The following is a 24,710-nucleotide window of genomic DNA, read 5'->3' on the forward strand; positions in this document are numbered from 1 at the left end:
TCTCACACACCTATTTCTATAAATGCAATTTTTATACCCATTTTTCATTTCATATCATTTTATTTGCATTTCTACAAACCATTTAATACTTTATGGCTGCCATGTATATTTGACATAATTTTATTGTTTTGTGTATAGATTTAATTATAAATCTTGGCCATGATAAGCATTTAAATCATAGGAGAAATATATAATGTATTATTTGCATTTCCTCTCACTCTTGTTTTAATATTACTCAGAATTTAATAAATCCTGAATAAGTGACTAATTTTTATTAGAATATCAATGAACAATTTCATAAGAAATTGCATAGTTGAAATTTGTATGATTTTTTTAATAAGTGAACAAAGAACAGCTTATTGGATAGTGTTGTAAGCTGAATATTTGTCGGTATACTTTTAGCTTATTAAAAAAGAAAACACTATTAGGAATTTTTATCTTCTGTCATACAGTACATCCTGACTGCAGCCTCCCCCTCTCTCCACTCCTTCTAATTTCTCCCCCAGATCCACTAAAAGAGTCAGAGGCACCCCTCTTCCCACTGTTAGGAGTCCCACAAGAACACCAAGGTTCAGTGGTAGAATCTTCTATGAGATAATGAACATTAATAATTTGCTGTGTTTCTTTTCATACTTATCCCAAGCATTCTATCTCTAGCCTTCTCTCCTTTCTCTCCTTTCTTCCTCTCTCTCTCCTTCCCCCCTCTGCCTCCCTCTCTTTCATACATACACAGGCACATATGTGTGCACTTACAAAAATGTGTTTTACATATTGCTTTGCAATTGGTCTTTTCAACTAAATTTTTCTTGCAAACTAACTAGGTATTCAACCTTCTATACTTCCTCACATCAGTTGAGCTTCAAGTAGAGAAGCATAACCAGGATTACTTTGAAAAGCTTTGTTATAAGGAATTGGCTTATGTGATTGCAACGGTTGGACAACTAATTTCCTACATCTGAACAGAAGGCAGTCAGGCATGGAAGGTCATGAGTAGAGACCAAGTTGTCAGGTAAAAGACAAAGTTAGTAAGAGAGAAGATCACAAGAAACATATTCTACAGGTAGAATTTCTTCCACCGGATACCTTAGCCTTCTTTTATAAGGGCTTCTAACAGCTTCAGTCAAGTTCATTCATATTATGTAGGATACTATCCTTTTATATCTCTGATTAGGGGTTTTTATTACATCTGGAAAATTCCTTCATGACAATCCCTATATTTGTAAGGAAAATACTCTAGTCAACTTGCTACATCTGTAATAGCAGCACATATCTCTCTTTTAATAATACTCCATATGGAGAAGGGGCAACCATTCTCCTTTTGATAGACATTCAGAATGTGTATCCAACTATTTTATTCTTTTTTACACTTGTAATTATTATTTTATTTTATTTATGGGTGTTTTGTGTGCATGTATATCTGTGCACCATATACATGTCTGCAGCCTGCATAGGCCAAAAGAAGGCATCAATTCTCTAGAAACTGTAGGTAAAGACTATTGTGAGCCACCATGTAGATCCTGGAAACCAAAACCAGGACCTCTTCAAGAGAAGCTAGTGCTCTTAACTATTGAACTCTCTCTCCAAACCCTTATTTCTAGCTTTTCCTCTGTGAAATATATTGCTGTAAAACGTATCTACATGTATATTTCATTATACAGTTTTTTATTCCTGTAGGTAGGCATTCTAAAGTGAGATGAATGAACATGAGGATGCATAAACATAATATGTATTTAGACATTATGTATCAGAAAAGTTAAAAGTCTACCTCTCAATATGATTTTTGTGCTTATTTCTTCAAATCCACACCAGTACTGCATAATATTTACTTCCTTTAATTTGTTACTTCAGTTACTAAAGTTGAGCTTTACTTAGCCATGTAATTGCTGTTTGTTGACAAATTATTTGTGAAATTAACACTGAATACTCTTTACCTGTTCTTATTTTTATTTTAATTGAAAAATCCTAAACTTTGTCAGTCACAAATAGATTTGCAATTGCTTATAATGTGCGGGCTACTGGTAATAAATGAAAACAAAACCTGCCGATTTTAGACTGTATTTATTTTTAAAGAGGAGATAGAAGAGGAAGCAAATGTATACATTTGAGCTCTATGTAGGTCACATATATGTACATGTTTATATTTTATAGTGCTTTTTTATTAAACATGCCTACAAAATCATATATCCCAACTTTTACATATTATGTTCTCAAAAATTGATTTAATTTGTAGGCTTGCTGTTAGTTCAGTAGTAGAACACCTGTCTAGCATACATCAGACCCTGTGTTCCATCCCTATTTCTGCAGGAAGAGGATAGAAGTGGAGGGGGATAAAAAGGAAAATATAAATTGGTATGTACTTTATATTGAAGATAGTTAAGTCTTGTGAGTTTTCACTTTCACATAGTTTCTTCAATTTTATAGTTTGACTTTCCAGTTTGTTTGTGGTGCTTATTTTGCCAAAAGTAATTACTTTAGCAAATGTACCTATTACTTCTTTTTGCCTCCCAAGTTTATTCCGCTTAAGCATATCCACACTACCAACACCTAACAATTTCTGAATTTTTAAAAAAATATGTAGAAACAAAATTTATCTGAAATTTCTTCTCTGAATATAGTATACAGATCTTATTTTCATTTGGGCGAAGAGGCAATTGCCCAGCAGTAATTTACTACGTCAGCTGTTTATTTCTCACAAATTTCTAGTTTTGTAGACTGTAACTGTCCACGCATACTTAGGTTTGTCTTAGAATTCCTATTCTTTTTCACTATTCTGGTTGTGAAGACTATACTGATTCTTCTTCATCATTGTTTCTTGGCAATTCTTTGATATGAACATCAAATTCCTTTCTTCTAAATCCAACAAGATACATTTAGGTTTCTGTTTGGCATTCTTTAAAACTGAGTAATAATTGAAAGCTTAGAATTTTTTTAAAAGATTTATTTATTTATTTATTATGTATACAACATTCTGCCTTCATGTGTGCCCACATGCCAGAAGAGGGCGCCAGATCTCATTACAGATGGTTATGAACCACCATGTGGTTGCTGGGAATTGAACATGACCTCTGGAAGAACAGCCAGTGCTCTTAACCACTGAGCCATCTCTCTATCCCCGAAAGCTTAGAATTTTTATTGTTTCCTCATTCAGAGAGGATGCTCTTTTCTCTTTTAACCCAAGTCTTATTCTTACCTGCTTCAAGAACATGATTAGTATCCTTCCGATTATACTGCTTTCCCCTTTATGCACTGATTTTAATAGTTTGCTAGGATGTCATTCATAATATTCATAATATGTTCTGTAATTGTGCTTATCTCTCCTTTTCATTCTTGATAGTGAATATTATTTATTTTCTAACATTTTTATTTACTCAGATATATTTTTATAAGGTACATTATAATAATTTGACACATGTGTACAGCATGTAGTAATCAAATTAGGGCAAAGAACCTTTCTGTCTCTTCAAACAGTCACTTTTATGTGTTGAGGAACTGATACTTTGCTAGCCATTTTTAAATGTATTGTGTTTTGATTTGTAGTTTTTCTACCATGCTAAACAACAGCTAGAACTAATTCTTGTGTTCTGTTTTGGTGCCTGTATTTGAATTTCTTATGTTTCTCGCCCTACACTGGTCCTTTGAAAATAACATTTTTCAGCAACCATTAGCTTTTTGAAGGAACTTTTGGGGGGATTTTTATATGTTTTTATAATTTTTTTAAGAATTAATTTTAGATTTTCTATATCTTTGATTTTATTTATATATATTCATTATATATGGTATTATGATACAGAAGGGCATTTTCAAGAATGTGTTGTATAGTGATCATACTGCCCTTGTAACCTCTTTTCTTCCCTTTTTTACCCCAGCCTCTCTTGTTAGTCCATTGTGTATGTTTTGGTTGATCTATTTTTTTTAACTGAAAATATTATTTTCTGAGTAAACTTTCTTTGAGTTAAATCCTGCATTTTATATTTCTGTATAAAATGCTCAGGTTTTGAGGGGAAAATGTTTATAATGTGATTTGACCTATGGGTTCTGTATTTTTTCAGACTGCTATTACTCACAGTGTTTTATATGAACTTTCTTTGGCCGTGCTGGAGTTGGAACCCAGGGTGTCTCCTACTTGGTTGGCAAGTGTTTCTAAAGCTGGGCTGTATACCAGCCCACAGAGAAGAATTCCAGTGATAATGTTGTAACCAAGTTGCCATTTCCTCCTTAGAGTATGAAAGATTGTTTGCTTTATCCTTTAAATTTAGGAATTTCAGCCATTAGTCAACATTGTCATGTCTGAGTGCCTGGATCATAGAAGACCTTTGACTATCTCAGCAAACATGTGGTCTTTTTACTCAGTAAAAAATTTTGTTCTTTGTTACTTTTTTTCTTCCTTCTGAAACCTTTATTTTTCAAGTATTCATTTTCTATTCTAATTCTCTTATCTTTTGAGTCGTTGTTTCCTTTTCTTTATATTTTTGATTTATATAATGTTTCTTCTTGTTTACATAATAGTTTATTTAAATATTCTTCATACTTTATTTTAGTTTTAAGTTTTGTTCATAACTTTTGTTGCTGTATTCTATAATATGCATCTTTATAGCCAAGTTTTAGTTTTAATTAATTGCATTTTAATTTAATTGCATATGTTTGTATATATTTACTAAGCACAATGGAAGTAACAAACATAATTTCTCCTTCCCCCATGCACTATACCTCTTCCTTATCTCTTTCAAATTCAAAGCCTCCATTTTTCATTCTTTCTAGTCACATGCATATATGTATATTAATTTTTAACATAATTTTCTATTGTTTCTTTGGGGATTTCACATCACGTACCCCAATTCCTCTCATTTCCCAGTCCTTCCATATCTATCCTTCACCCATATAACCTTCCCCACAGGAATACTAAAAAAGAAATAATAAAAGTAAGATAAAAATAAAAAATGAATAAAATATAAGTAGGAATATTGATTGATAAACAAGCCACTTGGCTTCCTCTTTTCCATCTCTCTATTGCCTCTTCATTCAACGTAGTGGCATGGGATCTGCTGTGTATCATGCAGTAGATTCTTACTTGCAAATATTCCTTGCGTAATGTGTTGTTGGTCAGGTTCAAGGCCTCTGGCTTTTGGTACACCATCAATACTGGACCCTCACCTAAACTCCTCTCTGACATCCTGCTGTCGCCCTGAGTTATGGAGATGCTGCAGCTATGGTTCTGACAGACCAGTGCCTTCACACACTCCAGTAGGCACAGATGGGGTGAATGTTGGGGAGTGCAACTTAAAGCCCCAGATGTGTGCTTGGGTGTTCTCTGTACAGGCTACTGGGACCAACCCCCTCAGGTGATGGGTGGGGCCAGCTCTCCCAAGTGGCAGAGTGGGGGATGGGGGGAGCGCTCCCCTTCTGGTGTCATAGAAGGTCCTCTATTCTAGAGCCAGTGAGGGGTGAGGCCAGCTCTGCAAGGCCCTCACACCTTTCAACACATGGCCCAACACATGGTTCATATGGGTCCCTGTGCTAACATGGGCAACATACTAATATTTTTATTTCTAAACTAGGACATAAAGTATTTGGTTTTGCTATGGCATTTTAAAACGTAATTTGTTGGTCCTCTTCTCCCAGTCTCTCACCCACCCTCCAGTCTCCCTCGGACTTTTCTACCTCCAGTAGCCTCTTTGCTGCTCTCTATGGCATATCTATTACTTCATCTCTTCCTCAAAACGTCAGTTTCCCGTCTCACAGTTTCTTCTCCAATTTCATGATTTATGCCTATGTACTCACATTAAAATCTAGGCTCCACAGACAAGAGAGACCTATGAATATGTGTCTTTCTGCTTTGGGGCTACCTGATTTAATGTAAGTCTCTACTGTTGCATATTTTCTTCAAGTTTTATAATGTTGTTTTACTCATCTTAATAAAAGTGCATTGTGCATATGTATCATAGTTTTATTATGTATTCATCAGTTGATAGGCAGCTTGGCTGTTTCCAGTTCCTGGGTATTATGAATAGAGCAGCTATCAACATAGATGAACACCTGTCTCTGTAGTAGGATCTAGAGTCCTTTGGGTATGTGTCCAGGAATTTCAGTCTTATGGTAATTCTATTTTTAATGTTTTGAGAAACCTCCATATTGATTTCCTTAATATCTACAGCATTTTATGCTCCTACCAGCAGAGATGAAGAGTTCAACTTTCCCCACATCTTTGCCATCATCTTGCTTCAGGTTTTATATATATATATTTGTCAGATAACTTTGGAAGGAAAGCTATACTCATTTTACAGTGCATAAAGGTGTCTGTTTTTCATAACAAAGTTCAATTTTCTTTTCTCTTGTAGGCTTTGAGATTTCTGAAAACCAGAAGAGGCAGGCTGCAATGACTGTGAGAAAAGCTTCTAAACAGAAAGGTATACTTGCCTTTGCTCCTTCAGACCCACTCCCTGTCTGTTTGAGACTAGGAAACCATAGGTTATATGTTTGCACATTCCTTGGCTCCTTTCCATACTGACATTCACTTGGGATAGTGTCCAGCTACCCAGGTATCTTTGACAACAGGTAACAAATGCTCTTAATGTTTTAATGCTTGGGACTAAAATGGTGTGGGGTAGTCATATCCATGTCATTGGCTACATTAACAAAACAAAATCATTGTCTTTGTTTTTATTTCAAAAGAAGAAAACCTTTGTGAATAATTTAGAGAGAGGCAGGAGGTAGTGCATGTATTTAATTTATTGAATAAATATAAATATATAGGGATATGTTTTCAACTTCCTTTCAGTTGTCTAGAATTGCTGACCTAGCAGTAGCCCCAACCTAACGTGAAGCGCCTCATATTGAAACAAGATAGTTTCTCTCTGAGGCGTACACTGAAATACCTTTGAAAATTTAAAATACAAATAGAATCAACTTAAAGATGAAACAGCTTTTCTTTTCTTTTTTCATGAACCAGAACAAAACTAACGTGCTCAGTTGAGCCAAAAGAAGGAGCTACCTTCCACTTACTAGAGTGTCTACTTAGTTTTAAATTTCTTAATTTCTTTCATTTCATCCTTATAGTAACCCAAAGAAAATGGCACTAGTAGTCCCTGTTCCAGGTTAAGAAACTGAAAACATTCCAGGTAAAGTGATTTTTTAACCTAAGTCATCTTGATTCTGAGCCCACTGCTCTCTCCTCTTCATCTCAGGGTCCTGACGATGATGATGCATACCTCTTGTTTGCAAGAAGAGCTCATTTTATTGTCTCATCTCAATCACTGGCAGCTGTTTTGACTCCTGGCAGTATTTTCACTGTCCCCAGCATTGGATAATCTTAACAAGACATCACTTTCCCCAGCCCTTTCCTTCTGCTCTCTCGTTAGCACTCATTAGTTCTGATGGAATTCTAGAAACAGTGGAGGGGAAAACTGATTGAAAGGCTCTAGGGCAAATATTATTAGATAAGTAATTACTCTAGTGTCCCCTCCCTGTGCTATTTGTACACCACAGGATATTATCAACCATCTATTTTTCCGAGGGAAAGTTATCTGGTTGATAGAAAGACCTTTTCAGTTTCCTTTTTTTAATTTTCTGCTGTCTTGGTTTTCAGAATTTGTATAGAACTTCTTGGGGTTAAGTGCTAATTCCTAAACATCAATGGAATTGAGTTTATCAATACAGAAGATGTCAGAATCATAAACACAACCTCTATCTTCATAGGCTTTAGGACCAGTTAAAAATCTGACTAATAATCTAGCATAACTAAAACAATCTTGAAAAGTAAGAATAAAATTTAATTAATTTATCTAATTTCAACACTCATTGTATAGGTACATCACCTGAGGGATTATTGATAGTTGAATGGGAAAGAAGTCTGAAATAGACCTACACACATAAGTCTGGCTTACTTTTAACAAGGACAGACGAGCAAGTCAGCAAAAAGAAAAAAATTGTAACCTTTTCAACAAATAGTACTGAATTCGATTTCCATACCCAAAATAGAACTTTGATATAAGCCCACACCTAGTATAATAATTAAGAAGAAATTCACTGTGAAACTAAATATCAAACTATAGAGCCCTAAGAAAAAGTGTAAAAAAATTGTTAGGATCTAATGTAAAACAAAGGAGTTTGTAGATTTGACATCGAAAGCTTGAAACAGAAGATGGAAAATAGAACTTGATAAAGTGGGACTTCCTCCCTGGCATCTCTGTATTGTTTGTTGGCATACCATTTTATTTCTGGTACTCTCCACCTTTTAAAAATGGCTCCGGAACCTAAGATGTGTCAATGGTTGACAATGGATTAACATTATAACTACTGTCAGGATAGTTGGATTCCTTGAAACTTCCATTAATGTGAACTTTGTGGGGTGGTTGCAACTCCCCCCATTGAAGCTGTGTTCTTTAAAAGGTCACAGATTTCATTTTTCTTTTATTTCTATGAATCATGGCTTCTGATGATGAATTTCCCTTCTGCTTCAACTACTAATGTCAAGTTTCTATTAAATATAGGTTTGTCATTGTCAACCCAAATCAAAATACTAAATCACTTGTGTCTTAAGCATTATGGAAAGTCCTGAAGTCAGTAGTTCTTAGCTAGGTTATTTTTGACACTTTCAGGGAGTATTGCAGAGGAAGAGAACTAAAGTCTAGAGATAAAAGGTGTTTATTGGGTTCTTCAGAGGAACAAGACTTAAATTGGGGATTATGGTCTCCTAGAAAGAATCCCTAACCAAGAAGTCATCAAAAGTTGGTTCTGGTTCTTGCTTTGTTTCTAGACGACCATGAGAACTTATGTATAATATTTCTCTCTGGTCCTTGGTTTTCTTGTCTGTTAAATAAGTGATGATAACACTCCATATTTTTTTTTGGTGTTACCCGATAATATGGTGAAGGATGTGTTGTTGTAGAACTAGAGATACTACTGCAAATATGCTAGGGAAAGAAATAATTTGCACTACTGGTTGATTATCCTTTACCCAAAATGCTTGGGACCCAAAGTACCTCAGATTATAAAGTTTTTTTAAATTTTGGAATGTTTGCATAGACATGTATTGATTGGATAGCTTTAATGTGGAAATCTTTAAAGGTTCAAAATATGAAACTGTTTGATTGCTGGCAAGTTTTGGATTTCAGAGTATTTCAGTCTTGGGAGTTAGGGATATTGTATGCCACCAGGTAAAACTCTCAAAACTAGTATAGTGTGAGGGGTCATTGATTAATTTGCGAACACACCTGGTACTAAATGCATACTCTTTCCTTTTCGTCTCCTGTGTGTTCTAGGTGTCAACTCTGCCCGCTCAGTTCCTCCTTCTTACCCACCACCACAGGACCCGTTAAACCAGGGTCAGTACCTGGTTCCCGATGGCATCGCTCAGTCTCAAGTCTTTGAGTTCGCTGAACCGAAGCGCAGTCAGTCACCATTCTGGCAAAACTTCAGTAGGTTAACCCCCTTCAAAAAATAATACCTGTAGGAAGGCAGATAATTTTAAAATAAATAAAATTATATTTATAGATGGACCTTTTTTCGGAGAAGCACTGTTGAAAATTTCTATATATATGTGTGTGTGTGTATGTGTGTGTGTGTGTGCGTGTGTGTGTGTGGCACACACACACACATAGACCTTTAAGTATTCACGTGTGTGTGGGCATGTGTGCACATATGCCCGCACACATACATACATATACACACACAGAGAAGGACCAAAACCATTTTCTGTTGTTTTGGGAAATTGAAATCTGTAGTTGGTAAGAAGTACCACTGACTTCCAAACATGTGATCACTTCTTAAAATTTTTAGTTCTTAACCTTGTTCTCCTCCCCCTTTCTTTCCGAAATTGAATTTCTCTTTGTTCTTTTTCCTGTTAAGGTAACCTATTTGCTCCACTGGTTCAATGACCTGTCATTACTACCATAGAGTATTTGCATTGTTTTATTTCCCTTTTCTGATGATATTGATGCTGATAACTTTTGCATTTAATTTATGTGGTGGATTTGGAATTTTATTTCTTACTCTGTCACTTTCCACGGAGAAGGGGAAGATTCCCATCTCCTGTCCCTCATGCAAGCATCTGCAAATGTTCCTGTAGCCCTGCGGTTATACCAACAGCCTTTTCCCAGCATCCTGTGTCCACAGTTGTGCCAGTCTAGACATGCTCTGTTGTGCCCTGTGACTTACCTGCTTGGTATTTCTATTGCTTTCACTGTTTTAGGTATTGTGGAAGGATATAAAACCAAACAGAAATTAAGGAATAGAAGAATGTAATGAGGGTAGAGAAAGCTTCTGTTGGGGGGATATTTTTTATTTAGATGATTTCTTCTAGCACTGAGGATCCCCATGTAACAGCACTGCTAAGTCACTGAATGTTTTCATCTAAGGGTTATTTGGACCCATTAGTCTCCTTTTAAAGCGCCCTTTATTATGAGCCTCCAGTTCAGCCTGTCTTTTCTCTAGGTGGAAGGTTTAGCTAAACTGGAAGCCATGAAATTGAGACTCCTGGGGAAGAGATTTATCTCCATCCCCACAACACATACCTAATAGGTAGGTGGCAGGTGGGCCACTCTATAGAGCAGTCATTTTAGTGTTCTGGTCATCCCTGCTTCTATTTTTTCAGATTCTTAAGGCATCACAGTTAGAAGCTTATGAAGGGGTTCGAGACAAAATCTGCTTGACCAAGATCATTAGTTACCTTCAGATTAACCTGAAGAAAGTTCAAGATTGATGATAACTTCATACAGGGAAAGATGGGGGACTATCAGGGAAAGAGACAGGCTTGATTCAAGATAATATACCTGTAATTACTACCACTTAAATTATGAGAAACATTCCCAGTCATTAGCAGATTGCATGGATAATCTTCTCTGTCTCCATTCTTGCCCTTACTCTGTCTTCCTGGTAGAGGATTGTGAGTATTGGCATAATTAAAGCCATTCTGGCACTTGAAGTAGGCCTTGTTGCTGACATACTCCCATCCCAGGACAACTGAGGTAAGTGATAAAGAAGCCTAGGGCTGCTTTACCTCTGCGAAATAAGATCGAGGCCGAACACTGAAGTTAATTCTTAGCAGGCCTTCCATTTGATCAGAGCTTTCCCCACAGAAATCAGAATCCCCACGAGTACAGAAGTACGTATTCTTCCTCATCATGTAGCCCTTTGTGTGGATAGAGCTTGGATAGCGAGGATAAGATGACATAAAGAAGTGAGAAACCCACCCTAATCCAGGATCTGCAGATTGAGTCTGTCCTGGACCTCACAGGAAGACTTCGTCATGAAGGGGCCTAAGCTTACCAAGCAGCAGCCATAGCTGTATGAGGTCTTCAGTCAAGCTGGACTGGGTACCCCTTTGTGCTTCCTGACCGAGACTAAGCCCTACCCAGCTTGCGAATCTTTCCCCTTTGGAAAACAAATTACAAATTGATGAAGCTTCCATTTAAGTCAGAATTAACAGTTATCAAGGCTAGCTAGCAGGAGACCAGGGCTCGGGACTGGTCAGACATTGGACTGCACATGACAGAGCTACTTAAGCCCCATGGCAAGAAGTCTGGTATCTAGCACCTAGATGACAATATTCTCCATTGGCAAACTGCAAGAGGTTTCACTTCCTGTGCAGGCCTCCTTTAATGTACCTTCTTTTCCTACTCCCTGCCCATCCTCACTAGGTTTGTCCTTGACAACTTTCTCCAGGGATTGGAGGCACCCCACGAGGAGTAGCTTTGAAATGTTGCTAGATCTGTATTATCTTTTGGCCAGACCCTGTCATTCTCTTGTCCCTTCTAACATTCAAGGCTGCGGGATCAGGGGAATCGCCTCTCATCATCCTGTTTCTCCATCCAGTCCACTGGCCTTGCGATATGTAGTCATTTGTGAAGGCACTACTAATTCAGCTCTCCTTTGATTTGAATGCCCCACCCTACCCCCCACACTTATGGCTCAAAGTAGATCAGTGGCCAGTAGCCCAAAGGGAAACCCATAAATCACCTGGACTCAATATCTAAACCTGTTGTATCCCCCACAGCCTTGTTATCCTCCCCAAATTCTATAATTCTCCTATTTCTGCATGGTCCTGTATTCCCCTTTCCTTGACACAATGAGGCCTGAATTTTCTTTCCGAAAGGGTTTGGCCAGTTTGTTCTATGAGTTCTACTGCAGGGAGGTCCTAATACAGAAATACAATTTTTCTCTCCTTCTCTCATCCTCTTTCTATGTGTATATCTTTAATTGATCTATTAAGGACAGCAACAAGAGAGTTCTAACAATTCTAGTATGAAGCCAACTAGTGCTATTTTAGTGCTTGGGGGTGGGCGGGCTGGGTGAATAGATGGGCACCAGTTACTTTGACTACCCCTGCTGCTCTGCATTCGCCAGCTGATTCTTTTCTTCTGTTATCTGACTGTTTGACCCTGTCAAACAAGTGTCAAAATTGTGTATTTGGAAATGTTTAATAACAACAAAAATGATGTTGTAATGACATAAAGCCTTATGAAAATATTTATGGAGTTCAATAAAAGAAGTAAAAAGACTCTCAGGCACAGCTGTGCCATTTGTGTGTGTGTGTGTGTGTGTTGTGTGTTGTGTAGTGTGTATTGTGTAGCCAATTGCAAAATAAAGGCAATTTGTGTGGTGTGAGGTTATTTGCTCCAGCTATTGTAAGCTGCTTATGCTACTATTTCATTTCCCAAGCATTCCATGGGCTATTGGGAAACATTTTCTATCATTTCCGGAAGAGCAGAAGACAAGAACGGAGATCAAACCTGTAGCCATGAGCACTTAAAATGTTTTATAGATAGGACTGTCTTTTATTTTATCTGGTACTTTGCTAAAACCTAAGGGCCCATTCCTAATGTTGCTCATTTTCCTTGTATCTGCAGTTTTAATATCCATCCTGGGTATTTGTAGCAGCTCAACTTTTCATTTTTAATGTAGCCAAAGGCTGTAACACTTGGAAATCTCCCACTCCAGATTCCTTCTTAAAACTTGTGTGCGTATCTCCTTAAAAATAGACTTTCTTTAATTGTCCTTGCGTGGGTATAGGGATCTCACTATTTCCTTTGTTATTTATTGCCTGTGTGTACATATACTTTGTTTCCTACTAGGCCTGCACATAACACGTATTGTTGCCTGTCAGAGTCCACATGAGTAAGAAAGTCTCACAGCCTTGCTCCAAAGTGATAGGACACTTAAGTTAGTAAGATTTTTTATTTACTGAAAGACTCTAGGCAGTTTCTCAAAAATATCTCAAGCTTGAACTCTATTCGTGCAGGCCTAGGAAGTGCCCTCCTACACTTAACCATTTTAAAAGTGATAATTTAAAAATTCCTTTTCTAACTTGCTTTTGTCCATATCTTTTGTCTTCTCTTTTATCCCCTTCTACTGTCACTACCCCGTCCCTTTTACCTGGGTCCTTCAACTCTGTCTATCCAAATCACCAAGATTTTGCCATTCTTTTTTCTGTATGACCAATTCCCAGCTTCCCCGGATTCCAGGATTAAATTGTAATTACTTTTTACAGAGTAAGTGGGCAATATCTGGTTTCAGTCTTCCTAGACAACCTTCTCGGAGCTTTAGAAGTGGGAAGACAAACAACAATGAGTTTATTAACCTGGATTTGACAGGGGAAGACAGAGGCTAAAAGTGACTGGCTAGGACTATGTACCCTCTGAAATTTCCTTGCCTCCCCTGAAACTGATTTAAGAGTCTCTTGTCTTAAGTTTTTGGTGGCTCAAGGGAAGGCAAGAATGTGGAATAAATCAACAAGTATATGAATATTATTCTGTGCAGTCATTAGTAGACCCATGTCTTATATTTTTCATTATAGCCATGAAAAACAAACAAAACCATCCACAGTTTGCAGATATTTTTTGTCTCCAGAACCAAGAACTAGTGGGCAGAGAGCCAAGGTCTCCGGGGTGGACTTTGCTTTTCGTCACTCACTGTTTCAGTTATGCCACCGCTTTGCTTCTTAGCCCACTGGCTTCTGGACCATTAGGGCTTTCCTTATTCATATGCACCTACTCCCTGGCTCCCAGAGACATCTTTCTGACAAGACTGTGGTACTTTTGAGGTAGATCTTGCTTGTCCAAGACTGTACTTGCCAATTCCAAATGTACAAAATAAGAGTATCCTGTGTTGTGCCCCTTGAACCCCTATCAACCGCAGAATAATATTTCTGCCTGACTCAATTTATTTATAACACAATTGATCAGACTTAAGAAGAAAATTGTTCTAGTTGTATATCATACTTAGCTCTTGTGACCTTCTCCAGTGGACTATTAGCATCATATAGATAATGGTGTCTCATCTATATATAAGAAAGCAGAAAGAGGAATTGGCATAGAGTGGTCCCTTGTCTTCAGATGCTACTGCCACATTTACACTACACCAAAGATTAGAGGCTTCCAAAAAATTTGTCATTTAAGGTAAGTTCCTGTCCTAGGCTACATCTCTCTCTGCAGTAGCTATGGATCTCTCCAGCAGTTCAGGTAATACAGCTCTTGCACTAGCCCAGTCTAAGAAAGGACTGATTAGCACATCAAAGACACTCCAAAGGACGGAGTACATACCCAGGTCAAATCTCAACAACAAAAACAATATAAATGGCTAAGAAAGCATGTGTACCATCACATTTATTAGTCCTATTAGAAGTATTATCTAATAAGCACTACCTAAATGAGCCCCCATGACACAGAATTTTAATGAACAATTAGAATTTTCATCAAAGAATTCAAGGAATTAAAAATAAAATCAAGCATTCACAAAACGCCAAGAGAATAATAATAAACAATCTAGTAATGGCCAAGAGAATACAAATACACAGCTGAATGAAATGATGAAGACAATTAGGGATTTGAAACTGAATTTAATAAAAAGATATAAACATTGATGAGAACAGAAGCTGAAATGAAGATGAAATTGAAAATCATCTAAGCCAGAAGATGATCTTACATCCAGGAGTATATTGGCAACATAAATTTTACTTTGATGAGTCATTAAAATAAAAAGGAGGACACCAAGTGAAGTGTGAGAAGAGTTAGGGAAAGAAGTATGGGTTAGTATCAAAATTCATTACATTCATGTATTAAATTATCAAAGAGTGAGCAAAGATACTTTTTAAAACACTTAAGTGTATATGGGATTTTATTGTAGTTCAGTGCATAATCCCTCTCTATCACATTGTGAGTTACATTATAGTATAATTGAACTGAAATCATGCAAAATGCTACTCTTTTGTTACTACATATATTCAGTAAAATGTGTCTTCTTAAACTTTATTTTAAATGACCCAGGTTTTTATGCCACGATAGGCAGATACCATTGAGGTATAATAGGTCAAAAGCTTATGTGGAAATCACAAATTTAATTTTCAGGACCTAGGGTATCCTCCCATAATTAATCGGTGGGCTATAGTACATATCTTGTGTTAAGCACAGAGTGTTCTGGGTACTCAGGATGTGAATGTTAGAAAGGAGGAGGACCCGCATCCTCTGCTCTGGAAAATGTTTTTCGTACTTTACTAAATTGATGCTAGAACATCAGTTTAAGTTTTCAGTCTACAATGAAAGCAATTGAATTCATGGCTCCTACAAGCCATTAAAGTGTTGTCTCTGAACATCATCAGAAACAACTCCTGTACCCATGCCTCCAGGTCCCTTTGTCCTGCTCCAAACTCCGGCTCCCCCTCCATCCCCAGCCCTACACTGGAGTTTCCTGCTTCTCTTGCGCTTTTCCTAACATCCTGGGTTCCAACCCTAGACCCACAACACATTTCCTAATTATAGAGCTCAAGGCAGATGGCATACATATTCCAGGTCTCAGTTTCCTCATCTGTCCTATAGGAATAAGAACTATCTACTCCCCATCATTGGCGTTCAGGAGTAAATTTTTAGTTAAACACGGAAAGCACTTTTACAAGAAGAGTCACAATATTCATAATTGTTCTAAGGTGAAAACAGATCAATGTTTCTTAACTCATGAATAAATAATGTGAATTGATACAACATGCTACTTAGTTTTGCTTTCCATTGCTGTGAAGAGATCATGACAACAGCAATTCTCATAAAGGAAAACATTTAACTGTGTAGCTGACAGTTCAGAGGTTCAGCCTATTATCATGGTGGGACATGGCAGCATGCAGGCAGATATGGTGCTGAAGAAGGAGCTGAGAGTTGCATCTTGCACAGGCAACAGGGATTAGTCTGTTTCCCTGGGAGTAGCTTGAGCATAGGAAACCTCAAAATTTACCCCCACAGTGACATACTTTCTCCAACAAGGCCCCACCTACTCCAACAAAGCCACACCTCCTAATAGTTCAACTCCCTTTGGGGGACATTTTCTTTTAAAGCATCACATACCACTCTGTAGCCTAAGCCTTTGGGAGGTTACCAAAGGCTTGAACCCATATCATAATGTAAAAATGCATTCAGTCCAACTTCAAAAGTTTTATAGCAGTCTCAAACTTGTTTAAAAGTATAAAGTTCAAAGTTTCTTCTGAGATTCATACAATCTCTTAACTGTAATCCCCTGTAAAAACCAAAATAAAAAGGTAGATTACATACTTCCAACATATAATGGCATAGGATATACCTTATCATTCCAAAATGTATGGAAGGGAGCATAGTGAGGAAATACTGGAACAAAACAAGATAAAAAACCACTGGGCAAACTCTAAACTGCATCTTCACATCTGATGTCAAAATGTTCTTCAGATCTCCAACTCCTTTCAACTTTGTTGACTGCAACACATTTGTCTTGAATTGGTTCCACTCCCTATTAGCATCTCTCCTCAGCAGTTATTCCATGACTTTGATATCTCCAACATCATGGGGTCTCCAAGTGAAGAAGGATGCTTAAAAGAAATCCCACACTAGCTCAGAATTGAGAATAATAGAAGGTTATTTATTTAAGGGTAGACCCACAGATCACAATGTTCTGCTGGAACGGGGAATAGCAACGGAATCTCACAGCTGGAAAAGAGGCCAGACACGTGATTTACATCAGCATAAATAGTATAAGAGACCATGCCCAAATGGGCTGATATCTTAAAGGCTATGGACTGAAGGAGCAGAATGTGGTCCCACAGCACCTCCCCCTTTTATTTAAATAAGAGAGTTCCAAACCCAATACAAAACTATATACACTAGGAACAGATATAAAGTATAAGATTAGAATTACAGCCAGCATAAACAATATTAAGCAAGGAACGTTTGCTAAATGTTTTAATAAACATTCTATCCTAAGGAGTCTAAGTCTTGTATAGGAAATGGCTTGGCTAGATCATAAGAGGACAGTAACTATGACTATCTAATCTTCAACCCCACTGAAGGCCTGAGAAGGGAGATAATATTACTTGAGAAGTGCAATCAAGCACCTTCCAAAGCGAAATGGAGACAATTAGCTACCTGAGCAATTACCCAAAGTCTCATTAGCAACACTGAAGCAACCAACTTTGGCTAAGGCCTAGCGTAACTGACAGACTACTTTTAGAGGTAGGAAACTTTTTAGAACCATCTTACCCTGTCTTGACAAGATTTGACAGTGGTTTTCCTTGTGTCCTGCTTATCCATTTCCTGATACCATGTACTTTGTCAGTGGCTGAGGTATGGGCAGTTCCTTGCCCAAAGGCCAATTGTGCCAAGAAGTAAACAAACTCCGAGTGGAGTGTCTTTAGTGTTCAACAGTCTCTCAGGAACAATCATGTCTCATGTCAGTAGAACCCTAAGTTATTTAAATGCTATGTTCCACCTATCCTTGAAGTTGTTGAAGATTACCTATCTAGACAGAATACATTCTCTATGTATGTAAAGAACCTAATTGATATGACTGTATATACAACAAACATGAATAACTATTGAGTTATAATATGTAATACCTGTATAACTTAAAGACTCAAACTTTATGTCAGTATATTAAATAATCTGTAAACAAATGTCCAACAAATGAGGACAATAACCTCAAAATGTAAACAGTGTATAAGTATCTTGATCAGAGGTAGGAGTAATATATAATGCAGTATGAGAATATATTATAAAAGTTGTATCAATATACAAAATATCCTAAACAGAGGTAGAAGCATGCATATATACAATCTGACAGAATAACTTTGCATAGGTATACAAATATTGTAATTTGAATTTGTATCCATATACAAAAACTATACCAATATAAATTATCCATAAATAATAGCTCACAAGTATTCACTCTATTTACCACTATTATTATCCCTTTTTTTAGAACAAACATAGTATAGGCCCCAACTATCCACCTGATACAAGTAGTAATCAACAACCCTTAAAAGAGGCCAGACGCACACTTTACATCAGCATAAATAGTATAAGAGATCACGCCCAAGTAGGCTGGTATCTTAAAGGCTATTGGCTGAAGGAGCGGAATGTGCTCCCACAGCACCCAAGGCTATCCAGGCTTCAACTTCACAGCTTCATGCAATGGCCTCTCCTGGCCTCCTTTCAGGGACACTCCTGATACATATTTGGACTCAGCAGATTTCCTTAGTCACACTGGGAGATTCCATAACTCATTTCTCCTCCTGTTCTTGACTCTAAAGCCAGAACAATGTGGCTGAAGCTGCCAAGTTCTGCTACTTACTGAGGTTGGAACATGGACTGCTCATTCAATTACATCTTCAAAAGCTTTCTGTTTTGATGACTTCCTTCACTGCCTAAGCTTGACTGTTTGAAAACTAGATATGTAGACAAGGTTGGTCTCAAACTCTGAGATCTGTCATTCTCTGCCTTCTGAATGTTATAATTAAAGGCATGCACTATAACACCTGACTCTAAATGTTTCTTTAATTCCTTTTCACAAATTAGAAATTTAGCTGGGTAGTATCTTGCCCTGAGGTCACCAATCCTTTTATTCATTTCTTAATCTGTTTATCTCCTTGAAAACAGGATGTAGCTCCATTCGTTTTTCTGTTTTTCCTTTTCTCTTCAAATTGTATATTTTGTACACCTTTCTCTTGCTCAGTGTTTTAGTTGGGGTTTCTATTGCTATGAAGAGATATGATGGCCACAGCAATTTTTATAAAGAAACACCATGGCCACAGCAACTTTTATAGAGGAAAAACATTTAGTTAGAGTCTCTTATATTTTCAGAGGTTTAGTTCATTATCATTATGGTGTGACATGGTGCTGGAGAAGTAACTAAGTGTCTTGACTCTTAGGCAATAGGAAGTATACTGAGACACTGGCTGGTACAAATTCTCAAAGCCCACCTCCATAGTGACACACTTCCTCCAACAAAGCCACACTTCCTAATAGTGCCACTCCCTTTAGTGGAGATTTTCTTTCAAACTACCACACACCAGTTTGTTCCTTTTCATTATAAGTTTTCATTAGAGTGACCACAAATAAACACACAACAGAGTCAATGCTAGGCTATTTTGAGATTTCCTCTGCCAATAGAATCAATCCAAAACTTCACTTGAGCCTCAGGAAGACTCTTAAGATAAGGGCAAAAAACTGCCACATTTCTTCACCAAAATATCACAAGAACCATCTCCAGACAACATACTAAAATTCTTTACCTCTGAAACATCTTGAACAAGGCCCCTCCCACAGTTCAAATCAATCTTAGCACCGCTGTCTTTTATGTTCCTATTAGTTTGGCCAATTAAGCCAGGCTTAAAGCATTCTACTTCTTTAATAACCCAAAGTACCAAAATCCACATTCCTCCAAATAAACCCATAGTCAGGCCTATTACAGTACCCCAGTCTCTGGTACCAATTTCTGTTTTTGTGTTTCTATTGCTGTGAAGAGATACCATGACCATGGCAACCCTTATTAAGGAAAACAAGCAGGACATTGGTGGCGCACGCCTTTAATCCCAGCACTCGGGAGGCAGAGGCAGGCAGATCTCTGTGAGTTCGAGGCCAGCCTGGTCTACAAGAGCTAGTTCCAGGACAGGAACCAAAAGCTACAGAGAAACCCTGTCTCGAAAAATCCAAAAAAAGAAAGAAAGAAAGAAAGAAAGAAAGAAAGAAAGAAAGAAAGAAAGAAAGAAAGGAAAACAATTAATTGGGTGGCTTAGAGTTCAGGGTTCAATCCATTATCATGGTGGGACATGGCAGCATGCAGGCAGACATGGTGCTGCAGAGGAAACTGAGAGTTCTATATCTTGCACAGGCAACAGAAAGTTATCTGTCACACTGGGAGTAGCTTAAGCACAAGAACCCAACAGGACCACACCACCTCCAAGAAAGCCACACCTCCTGAAATGCTATTCCCTTTGAGGTCATTTTCTTTCAAACCACCACACTACTTGTCTCCAAAAAGGAATAAAGTACTGATGCATAAGATAATCTTGGGTTAACCTTGAGAATATACTATAAAAGAAGTCAAAGCCAACAAGATTTTGTGTAGCTAGTCTTTCTCTGTCCTGCCAGCCAGCTGCTCCAAAATCATGACATAAAGATTTATTATTAATTATAAAAGCTTGGCCAGTAGCTTAGACTCATTTCTTATTAGCTCTTATAACTTAAATTAACTCATATATGTTAATTTACTTCCTACCTTATGGCTTTGTTACCTCATCTCTATATTGCCAATCCTGCTTGCTCTGCATCTTGTGGTGTCCCTGCTTTCTTTTTCCCAGTGTTCTCTCTGCCACCAAAGTTCTATTTGGCTATTGGCCATTTAGCCTTTTATTAAACCAGAGTGATCCTCTTCACAGTATACAAAAAGATTATTTCATAATAATTTTGTACGATTTATTCATGGGACAAACCCTAATAGGCAAACTCGTTGACAATAAATTAGTGGTTTTTCTGGGACACTAGTCCACACTCTTTGAAATCTTCTGTGTCAACTGGTGTCCGTGGCCATAGCCTATTTGGTGTATTCAATGGAAAATCATAGGTGTGAAAGAAATGCTGTGTAGGCTTGGGTTTCCATACAGTTTCTTTTTTGAAGGATGCAAATTATCTAAAATTATTTGTGATGATGATTTGCTTAACTCTGTGATATACTAAAAGCAAACTGAATTATGATTTAAAGGGAAGTGATGTAAACTGGTTTTGTTTCTTTTTGAAGAAAAAAGATAACACACTCATTTTATGTACATAAATTCTTGAGGGATGTCTCAACAAAGCTTTCCCAATTTGTCTCAAAGAGAAAATTCCATGTAATGGCCTGTACTTGCCCCAACATACCTATATGGGAAATTTTTTTCTCAAACAGCAGGCTTTCCTTTCAATGATGTACCCAGACTTCTAGCCATCAACTGTTTGCAATCCTCCACATCTACTGGGATCTGTGGTGCTACAATCTTTGATTTGTCCACTGGAAAATTGTGGGAGTAAAGGAAAGGCTGTGCAATTTTGTATTTTTAATTCAGAAAACAAATAGAGAGATATACTATGTTTTCTACATGTTTTATGTTTATATTAAGTCAGTTGAAGAAACACCCTGGCATCCACAACGTGATTCAGTGGTGCTTGCCACCAAACTTGTCAACCTGAGTTAAATACCCAGGCCCCACATGGTAGAAGGAAGGAACCAATGTACATAAGCTACTCTCTGGCCTCCACATACCTACAGTCCATGGCATGGATGTTATTGAATGAATGAATGAATGAATGAGTGAATGAATGTGTTGTTTTAACTTTCTAGCGCCGTATGATATTCTTTAAGATATAGAATATATGGCAAGTCATATAAGAAACACTCTGGAGAGCCTGTCCAACTGATGTAGAGACCAAGCTAAGTTTTCAGCAGTCTTGAACTTCCTTCCTTTCTGGTAGTTTAAGTCCTGTGACTGCTTGCCAGACACTGCCAGCTCCTCTTGGCCTCTCTCTGTTTTTGGGATACACTAGATCCTAGTTTGCTCTACTCCATGGACTCTCCAGCATGCCCACATGGCATACAGTCCCAGGCAAACTATCTTCACACTTGTTCCTCCTTTTATTCAGGTCACCCAAGTCCAGCAGCTGTTTTCCAGAGACTGACACCTCCCAAACACTCTACCTCCCTTTAAGACTCACCATATCCCAGCCTACTCCTCATCAGGAACTCTCCAAGCATCACCAATGACTTGGAGTTCCAGAACCATGCCAGCTGCCTAATTGGATGCCCCAGTTGTCTTATATTGCCTTGAGACCCAAGGCAAATCCAGACTTTCAGAACTGGAGAACTGTTTCAAGCTCCTGGCAAAGGTAACTAAAGACACAAGACTATATTTGACAAACAGAAAAACTGGGATATAGGCTGTGGTTCCAAATATCAGATAGACAGAAAAGATCAATAACTCAACCCTTCTATGAATTAGCTCCTCCTAGAACATTATATAAACACTTCTATGAAAAAAAGGAAAGTTGGCATGAGCAAAAAAGACAGACTCAAACAACACCCTAATTCATATGTACCAATTCCAACATAGAAATAAAAGTAACAGAAACACATTTGAGATAAGAAATATAAAGTAATAGTAAAAAGAAAACTCGAAGGAGACAAAGTAAAGAATGAAACAATGGAATTAATCCAAGGCATGAAGGTGGAGTTCAAATTGCTAAAGAAAACTCAAATGCAAATGAGTCTAAAAATGAAAAAAAAACCTCAATAAAGTCTCATCAACAAAATAGATTTTGTCAAACACAGAATCAGAGATGGAAGAAAAAGTAGAGAAATTGGAACACTTAATACCTCCTATAGGCATAAGAGAAGAATGCCATAGTAAAGGCATTGAAATTATCTTAAGTAAAATAAAAAAACTTAAATTCCTAAACCCAGAGAAAGAAATGACCATCCAAATGCATGAGCCTTATGAAATAGACAAGACCAGAAATTAAATTCTCCACAAGATATTATATTTAAAAGATTAAAAACTCAGTATTAATTATTCAGAAGCTGCAAGAGGGAAAGGTCAAGTCACTTATAAAGGTAGACTGGAATAGCATCTGATTATTTGCAGAAAGCTTTAGTGGTAGAAGGGCCTTATTTTAATTAGGGCTTCTATTGTTGCAATGACCAAAAAAGCAAGTTGGGGAGTAAAGGGCTTGTTTGACTTAACACTTCCACATTTTTGTTCATTACTGAAGGAATTCAAGGCAGGAACTCGAACGGGGCAGGATCCTGGAGACTTGAGCTGATGCAGAGGTTATGGGGTGTTGCTGCTTAAAGGCTTGTTTCAGCCCACCTTCTTATAGAACCTAAGACTAACAACCCAGAAATGGCATCACCCACAAAGGACTAGGCTTTCCCCCATTGATCACTAAATGAGAAAATGCCTTACAGCTGGATCTCATGGAGATATTTCCTCAACTGAGGCTTCTTACTCTATGAGGACTCTAGTGTGTGTCAAGTTGACACACAAAACCAGCTAGTACAGAACTGAGAAGATATATTTCAACTTCTTAAAGACCATAACTCAAACCAGATTATTTATTATACCAATCAAAGCTATCCCCTAAAATTGAAAATTAATATTTGTAAAAAAATTTTCATATAAAAATAGATTAAAGGAATTTATGACTACCAAGGCTAGTTCAACAGAAGATACCAGAAAGAACACTGATGTCTGAAGAGAAGGATAACCATACCTAAAATGCTAAAAGGATCAAGTAAACAATCCTCAGACAAAAGGATACAACAAAATTAATAAAATGACAGAAAGTTATACACATACTTCAATAAGTCTTAATATTACTAATGATCTAAATTCCCCCAACAAAAAGATGCAGGCTAACAGGCTGGATTTAGAAAACAGGATCCCTCTTTTTGCTGTCTCCAAGAAACACAGTTACCCATAAAGCATAGACATTACTGGGTAAGAGGATCAAAAATGATATTCCAAAAACATAATGAAATCAAAAAACAAGCAGGCTTAGATATTTTGATATTTGACAAAATCTTCTAACTAGAATTAGTCTGAATAAGGTAACTTAAATCACATTTAAAAAATTATACTAATAGGATACTACAATTCTAAGCACAGAGATAATAAACACATGCCTACTAAATGTCATAAAGTAAACATTATTACATCTAAGACCACAGACTGATATCAACACAGTGATGACAGGTGATTTTAATATCCCATTATATCCAAAGACAAATCATCTAGAAAAAAATCCAGAGAGACTCTAGAGTTAAATGGCATCATAAACCAGATGAACCTAGCAGATATATACAAAACATGTTACCCAAACACCATAGAATGCTATTTTTTGCTGTGGTCATCTTTTCAGCAGCTCATATGTGGAAAGCACAAATGTAAAATTCTCAATAAAATATTTACAAGTCATATTCAAGAACACAAAAAAAGATTATTCACCAAGAAAGATGACTTCATTTTAGAACTTTAGGGATGGTTCAACATACACAGGCCAAAAAATTTAATCCATTACAAGAATAGACTCAAGGATAGAAACCACATGATCATCTCATTTGCTTTAGAAAAAGCTTTTTACAAGATCTCCTGAGTAAATTGGGAGCATGGGGACAAAATACAATATCACTTTATGATAAAAGCCCTTGAAAATTTAAGAATATGTGTTAGATATTTCAACATAATAAATGAAACATATAGCAAGCCCAAAGGCAGCATCTTTCTAATCTGAGGGAAAATTCAAAGTATAACCATTAAAATTACAACAAGAAAAACTCACTCAATAAACCCCAAGCTGCATCCCCTACCCTGGGCCCCACAACCCTGGCGTCATAACTGGAGGCCAAGCTGGTTCTAGGGACTTGAGGGATGATGACATCACCCACCTTCCACTAAACTT

At 37.2% G+C, this 24,710-nt stretch overlaps 1 protein-coding gene across 20 annotated transcripts in view; it reads left to right on the forward strand.

Moving 5' to 3' along the window:
• Arhgef9 (Cdc42 guanine nucleotide exchange factor 9) overlaps window positions 1-12,493 on the forward strand; it is a 303,108-nt gene extending 290,615 nt beyond the window's left edge. For 13 of the 20 annotated variants that reach the window (XM_075958738.1, XM_075958731.1, XM_075958745.1 and 10 more), the window contains 2 exons: window positions 6,336-6,404; window positions 9,258-12,493. In XM_075958738.1, coding sequence (XP_075814853.1) covers window positions 6,336-6,404; window positions 9,258-9,439 — 251 coding nt within the window. In that variant the 3' untranslated portion in view covers window positions 9,440-12,493. Of the gene's footprint in view, window positions 1-6,335; window positions 6,405-7,053; window positions 7,116-9,257 lie in introns of all 20 variants that reach the window. The other 7 variants (XM_075958749.1, XM_075958743.1, XM_075958750.1 and 4 more) reach the window with 1 other exon arrangement.
• Window positions 12,494-24,710: the final 12,217 nt, after the last annotated feature.

This window comes from Microtus pennsylvanicus, chromosome X (genome assembly GCF_037038515.1).
Source record: "Microtus pennsylvanicus isolate mMicPen1 chromosome X, mMicPen1.hap1, whole genome shotgun sequence".
Lineage (NCBI taxonomy): Eukaryota > Metazoa > Chordata > Mammalia > Rodentia > Cricetidae > Microtus > Microtus pennsylvanicus.